We start from the raw sequence: 10,129 nt of genomic DNA, 5'->3' as shown, positions 1-10,129 counted from the left end.
TGGGGCAGGCCAGGACAGGCAGAGGGTCTGCTCAGCTGTCAGCTGTGGAGTGGCCAGGTGAAGAGCACCCCTGGGCCTTGGTTGGCCTGGGCTCAGGGTCCTTCTTTGCTAACGCATTACAAAGGGCTAGTGGCTTGAGGAAGGCCATTAACTGACTGGCCCCAGCTCATGCAGCGATTGACGGTTGAGCATCCTCCAAAGGTCAGGCTTGACTCCTAGGGCAGAGTTCCTCCGCCCACCTTGTCCGGAAGTTTGGGACAAATGTACACAAGGAGACCTGGATGTATGACGCTGTGGCACCAGAGTGCCAGCGCAGAGCCCTTGCACACATCTGCAGGAGCCCCTGCCCCCGCCCCTGTAGGTGTGTGACTTCGGCCAGGGCTGGACTGGGGTCCTTCCTTGGAAGGCGAGCACAGAGGCCTCAGGTGCTTAGGGGCCAGCAGCTGTCTGGAGGTGCTCTGGGTTTTAACAAGGCAAACACTGATGGTAATAAGCACCGTATATTGGACCCTTACTGTGGGCTAGGCACTCTGCATGCCCTTCATGTAGCCTGTCTCATTTGATCCCCACAAAGACCTAATGATCTCATTATCATTAGGTGATAGATGGAGATATTGCACCCATTTACAGATGGGGAAACTGAGGCTCAGGTGGATTAAGACACTGTGTAAGAAATGGCAGTGGCACCTGCCCCCATGGGTCAGGCAGAGAGAGGGGAGCTCCTTGGAAGACTTCTACTTTGCAGAGGCCTCCGGTCTCCAGGGCCGTGGCGTACATCGAGATGCTGAGGATTGGCCGCTGTTTCGATTGCCAGATTTGCTCAGGAACACGCCTTTCTTGGCCTGCCCTGGGACCGTCTGATCCTCCCTCCCTGCCGCCCCCAAACGTGACCTCCTGCTTCTGTGGCAGATGCTCCATCAGCTTCTCCCCGGTCCAGGCTGCCCCACACTGCAGCGCCTCAGCTCCAGTCTGGCCTGCAGCCCACCCCCATCCTGCCAGCAGATGTGCAGAGGCCGGAGGAGGACCCACCAGCTGCTGTTCTCGCCACCTTCAGGAGCAGCTGTGGGTGTGGTGCGTGAGGCTCAGACTTAGCAGGTGACCCCTCCTGCTGCCACGTGGAGCTGGGACCTGTGGACTCAGGGCCTCACGGATAGGCTTCCAGCTTGCTTCTGTGTAAACAAATAAGGGTGCGGGTTCCAGAAAACACACTGGAATGGGAGTCTTCTTCTCGCATTAGAACTTGCATAACACGCCAAGGGGAAAAGTCATGCCCTTTACCTGGACACTTGGTTGTGAGTCTAAGGAGTGAGCAGAGGTGGCTCCAGGACAGATCAGTTGGATGGGAGGCCCAGTCTGCTGGGCTTTGGCCCTGGGCTGCTCTCAGTCTGTGGCTTGGCCGGGACAGGGTTAAAGAGAGGCTCTTCCCGGATGGAATTCCTGACTTATCCAAGATTGGAAGGGAATGTCATGGATCTGCAGGAATAGATGTGATTCTGGGGAGAGGGTCCTCGCTGTTTACCAGATCCTTTCTGGGTCTGGGAGGAGACCCGGTGGGATTGTAGGGCTGGCCTCCTCCAGGCTCTGTGCTGGTTCCTCCTCTTCCGCACGGTGTTGGCTTCGAGAGCTGCCTCTGGGGCCCCCATCCATTCATCTTCCTTCAATCAACAAACATTTATCGAGCACCTACTATGTGCTTTTGTTGGAAAAATCAGCCAAACAGGCAGGGTCTGCGTGGTGGCAGGGAGCCTGCCCTTCGTCCAGCTGGGTCGCTGTGTGGTCGTTCCTGTGCTGTATTTATTGAGCCCTTGGGAGCTTATGGCCTTGTGGGTTAAAGATCCCCCTGCCAGACTAAGGATGGGAGAGATTGGTGGATTGAGGAATCAAAAAGGGGAGACAGGGCTTCCCTGGTGGCGCAGTGGTTGAGAGTCCGCCTGCCGATGCAGGGGATGTGGGTTCGTGCCCCGGTCTGGAAGGATCCCACATGCTGCGGAGTGGCTGGGCCCGTGAGCCATGGCTGCTGGGCCTGCGCGTCCAGAGCCTGTGCTCCACAACGGGAGAGGCCACAACAGTGAGAGGTCCGCGTACCGCAAAAACAAAAAAACCAAAAACAAAAAAACAAAAAAACAAAAAAAAAAAAAAAAGAGGAGACAGAGCAAAGATGAGGCACTTCATCCCTCTTGAGGTCACAGAGGAGCAAAGACCCAAAGGGCCAGTGCCTTACTGGGGTCACTTGCAGTAACCAGCAGTGGCGGGGCTGTATTTCGGGTCCTTGGGTTTGCCAGTCGGAAGACACTTGTCAGGGCTGCACAGCTGGTACAGGCCAGAGCCAGGCTTCAGCCCCACCTGCCTGCTCCAGAGCCCAAGGCTTTCCCCATGTACCACATACCCATGTGCCCCACGTTCAAATCAAGAAGAGGGTTTGTCAGGTCCCACAGGGAGTCAAGATCAAGGGCTTTGAGAATGAGGCAGAGAAGCCAGAACCCTGGGTGGATGGCATTAGCTGACCTTGGAGGCCCAGGGTTGAGTCATGTGTCCAACCGACCCATAGTTATTGCTGCAGGAAAGCACAGTGGTTAAGAGCACAGACTCTGGAGCCAGACGGTCGAAGTTCCCATCCCAGCTCTGTCACCTTTTAGTTGTGTGACTGTGAGCAAATTATTTGAACTTCCCATGCCTCAGTTTCCTTATCTGGAAAATGGGGTAATAAGAGTAGCTGCCCCCTTGGGTTGTCATGAGGTATAACTGAGTTAAGAGCAGTGCTGGCCTGTGGTAAGTGGTCAGCTGTCAGCATGTTCAAGGTGCCTGGCCTACAATGGGGCACAGACAGGGACAGTCGCTGCCGTTGTGGAAATAAGCTGACCACTCCATGAAAAGGGCTCCACGTGAGAGGCACTGGGTGCTCAGAGACCCCACAGAATGGCGATTAACCTGGTCTGGGAGGTGAAGCCTGCCTTCCCAGAGGGTGGGAAGGTTGAACCAAGGTCTGAGGAGCAGCAGGCGACCAGACCAAGGGATGGGAGGAGGCTGGGGACGGCAGCAGGCCTGGTGCGTGTGCTAAGACTTTTGGACTTTATCCGAAGAGCAGCAGGAAGGCATAAGGTTTTTAGCAGACGTGACACGATCAGATGGGGTTTGTGAAGGCCACTCAGGCAGCTTGAGAAGCTTGGTCGGTGGCCAGCAAGTTGAAGGGTGACCGATGGGGAGGCCTGGAGCTGCCCCGATGGTGATGCTGATGCTGAACCAGGTGAAGTCAGATGGGATGCAGGACCCAGGTGGGGTAAGAAGCTCTGGACCAGAGGCGGGCAGGGCTCCAGCTGTGCCTGTGCTGGGCGACGAGGCACCTGGCCCCACTCTCCCTGGCAGCCAGCCTCCTCTTCCCTCCTCTGGCCTGCTCGGTTTGCAGTGAATTACCCAGGATTACTAGGGGCCCTTGGGCACCCGGGGAGAATAGGTGGGCAAGAGGGGCCATGCTCAGTAACCCAAGTGACTGTTAGCAGAGATGCTAGAAGCTGAGGTGGAGCCAGCCCTTACAGGATTCTTGGGCCTCAGGCCCCAGCCTCCCTTTCCCCTTCCTCTGATGACTGAGGTAGGGCATACTCATTAAAGAAAATGTGGAAAAGTCTAGAAAGTATCAAGAGGGAAGCAGGCCTCTTGCAGTGGCCTTGCCCAGTGATAGGCACTGACTGCATTTTGAACAGCCTGTGGGCCAGGGACTGGCCAACAGCTTTACCTGCTTTGCAGGGTGGATGGTATTACCCCCATTTTACAGATGAGAAAACTAAGGTCCAAAGTGGCTAAGTAACTAGCCTGTTTCTGATAAGTGTCAGAGACAAGATTTGAACCCTCTACTGTCTGACTCCAAAGTCCATAGTTTTAGCCACAAGTCTATTCACTGCATAGCTCTTTAGCACTGTTGGTTAAGCAATATCTATCTATCTATCTATCTATCTATCTATCTATCTATCTATCTATCATCTCTCTCTCTCTCTCTCTCTATATATATATATATATATATAGAGAGAGAGAGAGATCTATATATTTATCTATATATCAATATATATACACATACATATATACACGCATACATATATATATGAATAATTTAAAATATGCCTTGCCCGTAAGTGCTATATAGTGTTTAGCTGTAATTTTATTAACAATTACCTTCTAGAAAGATTGAACCAATCCATGCCACTGCTAGCATTAGAGGAGGATGTTTGAAAAAGATAATTCATTATTGTTTTCAATTCACTTCACTGCATTGATCATCTTTGAGAAAAATGTTTTTCTTACATTTGTTTTCCATTTGCATTTCACCATTTATGAATTTGTTTATTCTTGGGGTTGGGATGTTATCTTTTTTCTAAAAATTAATTAATTAATTAAATTTATTTTTGGCCGTGTTGGGTCTTTGTTACTGCCCGTGGACCTTCTCTAGTTGCGGTGAGTGGGGCCTACTCTGTGTTGCAGTGCGTGGGCTTCTCATTGCAGTGGTTTCTCTTGTTGCAGAGCACAGGCTCTAGGCACGCGGGCTTCAGTAGTTGTGGTGCGCGGGCTCAGTAGTTGTGGTGCGCGGGCTCAGTAGTTGTGGCTCACGGGCTTAGTTGTTCCGTGGCATGTGGGATCTTCCCAGACCAGGGCTTGAACCCGTGTCCCCTGCATTGGCAGGCAGATTCTTAACCACTGCGCCACCAGGGAAGTCCCAGGATGTTATCTTTTGTTATTGACTTGTAAAAATTATTTGTGTTTATATATGAAGGCTTATTAAGCCTTCATCTACCTTACAAGTATTTTCAAATTTATTGTTTGCCTGTTAAGACTATTCATGATGATTTTCACAAGTGAGAGTGCTACCTTTTTTTTTTTTTTTTGGACTAACAATAATAACTAACACTTATTAGGAACTTACAATATGTCAGGTAGTATGGAGAGAGCTCTACCACATGTAGAATGTATGGTTCTTTACTTTAATACTTAGACATTTCTTTCCCATAGTAAGACCAGAGAGGTATTCACTTATATTCCTAGTCATTTTATAATATCATTTGTACTCTTAAAATTTTAAACCATCTGGAATTAATCTTCATGGGAGTGGGTATGAGGTATAACTTTATTTTCCCCCCAGTAGCTCATCATTTATTAAATAACTTTTCCTGCACTAACTATTATATGATAGACCAGGGTCTCTTCCAGGCCATTCAAATATGTTTCATTACTGCGTTTGTATATTGCTAGTAAAATACTATTTTATGACATTTATTAGCTTTATGCTGTGTGTCTCCCTCCTCCACTTTACAAAAATTGTTCTGGCTATTTAATCTGTCAGATAAAATTTATGCCCATCTTAATAATTTCCTTAAAAAACTCCCTTGGGGTTTTTCTTGGAATTGTATTAAACGCGTTTTTTCATTTGTGAAGAATTATCATCTTTAAAATATTAACTTTTCCTATCTAAAACCATGGCATATCTTCCCATTTGGCTGAGTTTTTAAAACATCTCATAATAAACTTCTATAGTTTTTATTGCATAAACCCTGCACCTTTCTTACTAAGTTTGTTCTTAGAAATTTTATATTTTTCTTGCTGTTATGAATGGAATATTTCCCCCATTATATTTTCTAGCTGGCTCTCAGCTATTGAAGAGAACTATTGACTTTGTATATTTGGACTTTTGTGTTTATTTTATAACCATGCCCTTTACTGAATTATTTTATTAGTTCTAACAGTATTTCAGTTAGTTCTCCTGGGTTTTCTAGACAGGCACTCATATTACTTGCAAAAAAAGACATATTTTTGTCTCTTTTTCCTCAAATCTTAGTATTCTTATTTGTTTTTCTTGCCTTATTGCCATGGCCAGAACTTATAAACACATGAAATGGTAGTAGTGATGGTGAAAGAAAGACCTAGTGAATCTTCAGAGGACCTTCCAGGGCTGGGGACAGATCTGACCCAATCCCAGCCCTAGAGTTGTCTCTTGAGACTCCATTCATTCATTTTCTCACTTGAGAAATATTTTTATGATGCTTCCCCTGGGCTATGTACTTGGGATCTTGTGTCTTGCAAAAGATGACTTGCACAGAGGACTTCTGGCCCAGAATTTTCCAGTCCTTCATGATTTGTTCCTTCTTTGTCTCAGCCCCTCTCGAGGCCTCATCTACCCAAAGCCTTCTATTCTCTCCACCTTTCCAGCCCTACCTGCAGGAAAGGAGCTCATAGTTTCTGTCCCTGCTATATTTTGTAGCATTTACGGTTTAGGATATACCTTCCCAACCATCTTCTAGTTCCTCAAGTCTCTGTTAACTACTCCAGGCAGAGTCTACTGTTCTGTGCACAGAGAGGGAAAGGGGCTTGTCCAAGGTCACACAGGGTCGTTGGCTGGAGAGCTGGGTCTGGCACCCAGGTTCTCATCCTCACCAATGTGTAAACAATTAATTAGACCGTATTATTCCTTATATCTCTTACTGGAGAATTTGCAGGCGTCTGGCTGGGAAGATGGATAGTCTTCTCCATCCCAGAAGTCACACCTTCACTTGACCAAGGGTGCCTTGAGCATTTCTGGAGCCCAAACTTCATCTGGCTCCCTCCTTGTCTTCCTCCAGCCTTAGCGTGGCTGATTTACCCTCAGTCTGGGTCAAGTGCCCCCCTACTTCCTCCTGTACTCCACTTATCACTGGATCATAGTTGTTCATCTGCAGTGTATTGAAATGTAAAGCTCTTAGGCTCTGGAAGCAGACCTCCTGAGTCTAAATCCCACTTACAAATTGTATGACCTTGGACAAATCACTTACCCTCTCTGTGCCTTAGTTTCCTCATCTGTGAAATGGGGAGAGTGATCATTGCTACCTCATAGATTTATGTGTTGAAGGCTTAGGAGAGCACTCAGGAAATGCTAGTGCAGATTATCATTACTGGTCTCTGGTTTCTCCCTTGATTGGTCCCCACAGGCATGAGCTGTGTCTTGATCCCCACCATGGTATTCCTTGTGTGCATCGAAGATGTGACTCATCGTAGATGTTCAATAAATACCTGTGTTTGTTGATGTTGTACTCGGGCAGGGATTACGTCCCAAGCACTGTGCTGGCTGCCGAGAATGCAGAGAGCAGTCCACGGTAACTAAGATGCCTGGATACGGACTCTGGGCAAGGGAGCCACTCTGGCATCCCTTTGGGTCTCAGTTTCCCCTTTTGTAAAATGACAGACCAGGATGCATGAAGGCCCACCCCTGAGAGCCTTTTAAGCCCAGCTCTTCTATTGGCTGTAGACCAAGGTGGGCAAGGTCCGGGTGGGGAGAAGCTGCTGTCCTTTTTTAGCCATTGGAATCCTGGGTAGCCCTGGGCCTGACCTTGCACATGGACATCACAGGCATTGGAACTGAGTTTATGAACAGCTGAGGGCGGGAGAGTGTCAGCAAGGGGCAGCTGCAGCTTGAGGTAGTAGATTGCAGAAGCGAGTCCTGCAGAAGTGACCTGGAGGGACCAGGTGGACAGAGAGTTGGGGTCCTAGCAAGGAGGGGCTGGCCTGCAGCCTGGGGCAGTGGGAGGGCGTATGGGAGAAGCATCTAGGCTTCGCATTTGTAAACGAGGGCTCTGGAGTCAGATAGACCGGGAACCTAGTGAGACCTAGTGAGACCTTTGCCTCTTATCTGCACGTCGCCCCGGGCTGTGACCGAGTCTCCCTGAACCCCGGTCTTGGTCCTGCAGTGCAGTAAGTGGGTGTTAGAGGACTGGTGAGGTGCTGCATTGAGTGGGCCTGGCACAGTTTTGGGTGCATGGTAGGTGAGCAGTGGAAGGCCTCCCTCCCTCTTTAAGGCTCTGTCCAGTTTGGAACGCAGTGATTTCTCATGGAGAGTGACTGAGTCAGGATTTGGAAGGTGTGGGTCCTGACGCAGAAAAGAAACAAATGGGAACTAAAGTTGGCCAAAACAGCCTGCCTGCGTGTCACGTCCATGATCCCACTGGCTCCTTGCCAAGGAACCTGGTTGCCAGAGGGTATGTGTGCTCGTGCCCGTGTATGTGTGTGTATGTGTGTGTGTATGTGTGTGTGTGCATGTGCACGTATGAACATACAGCCGTGTGCATGCCTGTGTGTGTGTATGTGAGGCACGTGTGTGTGTGTGAGCATGTACCCATGTGCATGTGTGTGTGTGCCTGTGCGTGCCTCTGTGTGTGTGTGTGTGCGCGTGCGCGCTGTGCAGCCCACATTTTAATGGTGAGGAAACAGAGGCTCAGAGAAGTGAAGTCACTTGCCTGAGGTCCTACTGTGAGTCCGTGGCTTCACCCCAGGACTTCTGACTCAGGACCCAGATTGGGCAGGGGGCTTGGGAGTGAGGGTGAGGGACAGGGATCAGGGGCTCGTGGAAGTTGACAGCAGGGGGGACTGACTTTCCAAGGGGCTGTCTCCTGAGTAATTTAATCAGATTGGTTCAAACGAGTGGGCCCACAGCCAGGAACCCTCTTCAGCCCTGTATGAGATGTGGTTGTTGGGCCCTTTCCTGAGCACGTGCTCTTAGGAGCCAGGATCCTTGTGATGGGGATGCCTCCCATAGGCTTGGCACAAAGAATGCTTATCTCTGACTGGGGACACCCTGCTTGTCGGTGTCTTCCCTACTCACTGCCTATTCTAACTTGTCGGGTTCCAGGACGTCCTGGAACGCAGAGCTGGGAGTCACAAATTCAGGGTCTTAGCTCTCGTCTTAGCTCTGCCTGTGCCTCAGCTTGGGGCCCTGGGCAGTCCCTTTCCTTCTCCCGGCCTCAGTTTCCCCGAATGTGTTAATGGGGTAATAACACTTCCGTTGCTCACTTCATCAGGCTATTCTGGGAACCTGGTGAAGTGAGGGTTATTGCAAACTGTGAAGGCCTGTACACAGATTAAATGGCTGCTGATGCACTGGTCCTAGGTAATTAGAGATGGTGAGGTGAGCATCAGGGGACAGGAAAATCAAAAAGAATCAAGCTTGCCTCTGGGACATATCTCTCAGAAGGTCTCTGAGAGCCCCAGGGTAACATGTCACCTGTACGTTGGGCCCAGGGATCTACAGGTTGGTTGGGGAGGACGCAGTCAAGCTGCATCTTGAGAATGCTTATGGTTTGGCTAATGATGATTGAGAAGCGGTTTTCTAGTTGAGAGTGACTGCTTGAGCAAGGACCCGGGGTAGGGATGTGCAAGGTCTGGCAGAGGAAGGACTGTGGTCTGGGGATGGGGCAGAGGGACCCCGTCTGTGGGTTGGGCTGGTGGAAGGAGAGCAAAGTCTGGACAGGATGGCTGGGACCAGATGACGGAAGACTTGGGACCCCCAAGGAGGAGTTTGGACTTTGTCAGTAGGCATGGTGGGGAGCTATGGGAGGTGCTGGAGCAGGGGAGGGATGGGATTGGAGAGGACCCCATGGAGGCAGGTGAGTGGGGTAGGCGGGGAGGGCATTTAAGCAGGGGACAGGGAGTTGAGCAGAGTTGGTGGGGAGACACCCTCTTTAGACAGCTTGGCAGCCAAAGGAGAATTGTTTTTGTTTCAGGGACAGAAAGGGGACCCCGGGCTGTCACCAGGAAAGGCTCACGATGGGGCAAAGGTAGGTTTCCAGGGACCCCAGTGCTCAGGGAAGTGGGGGAGTGGACAGCAGGGAAATCGCCGTGCTCTGGGGCGCGCCCTCCCGACAGAGGTCACTGCGTGCCAAGCGCTGGACGTGGGAAGTAGAAGAGGACGGGGTCTGTTTTTTCCTCGAAGCCCTTCAGCTCTCCCTACACCAAACCCAAAGCCATCCCCCTCTGCCTCCTTCCAGCGTGCGCCCTTCAGCTCTCCCTACACCAAACCCAGAGCCATCCCCTTCTGCCTCCTTCCAGCGCGCAGCCAATAGAACCAACAAAAAATGTTGCCTGTGGACATACCTTTGGTGAATGTCCTTTTGCCTAATGCTCTGAGTGGGTTTTCTGTAGGGCCTGTTAGGTGACCCTCAGCATCCAGAAGCTTCTTGGTAGCACACGCCCAGGAAGCTTCCAACAGACATTCGAAGGCCCCTCTGAGATTGTTAGTACGAGCAGACAGGTCTGTGAACTTCCGGGACGTGGGAAGGGAACGGGCTGGAGACTCAGGGCTCCCTAACTCTAAAGGGCTGAGACCAGAAGGATCTCCCATGGA

At 50.3% G+C, this 10,129-nt stretch overlaps 1 protein-coding gene across 1 annotated transcript in view; it reads left to right on the top strand.

Moving 5' to 3' along the window:
- The window catches only part of COL27A1 (collagen type XXVII alpha 1 chain), a 146,393-nt gene that overhangs the window by 27,714 nt on the left and 108,550 nt on the right, over window positions 1-10,129 (top strand). Inside the window, exon 6 of the mRNA XM_007449735.1 lies at window positions 9,510-9,563. Coding sequence (XP_007449797.1) covers window positions 9,510-9,563 — 54 coding nt within the window. The remainder of the gene's footprint in view (window positions 1-9,509; window positions 9,564-10,129) is intronic.

The sequence above is a fragment of the Lipotes vexillifer genome, unplaced genomic scaffold, assembly GCF_000442215.2.
Source record: "Lipotes vexillifer unplaced genomic scaffold, Lipotes_vexillifer_v1.1 scaffold230, whole genome shotgun sequence".
NCBI lineage: Eukaryota > Metazoa > Chordata > Mammalia > Artiodactyla > Lipotidae > Lipotes > Lipotes vexillifer.
The sequence above is the reverse complement of the archived record's forward strand: the minus strand, read 5'-3'. Positions and strand labels throughout refer to the sequence as shown.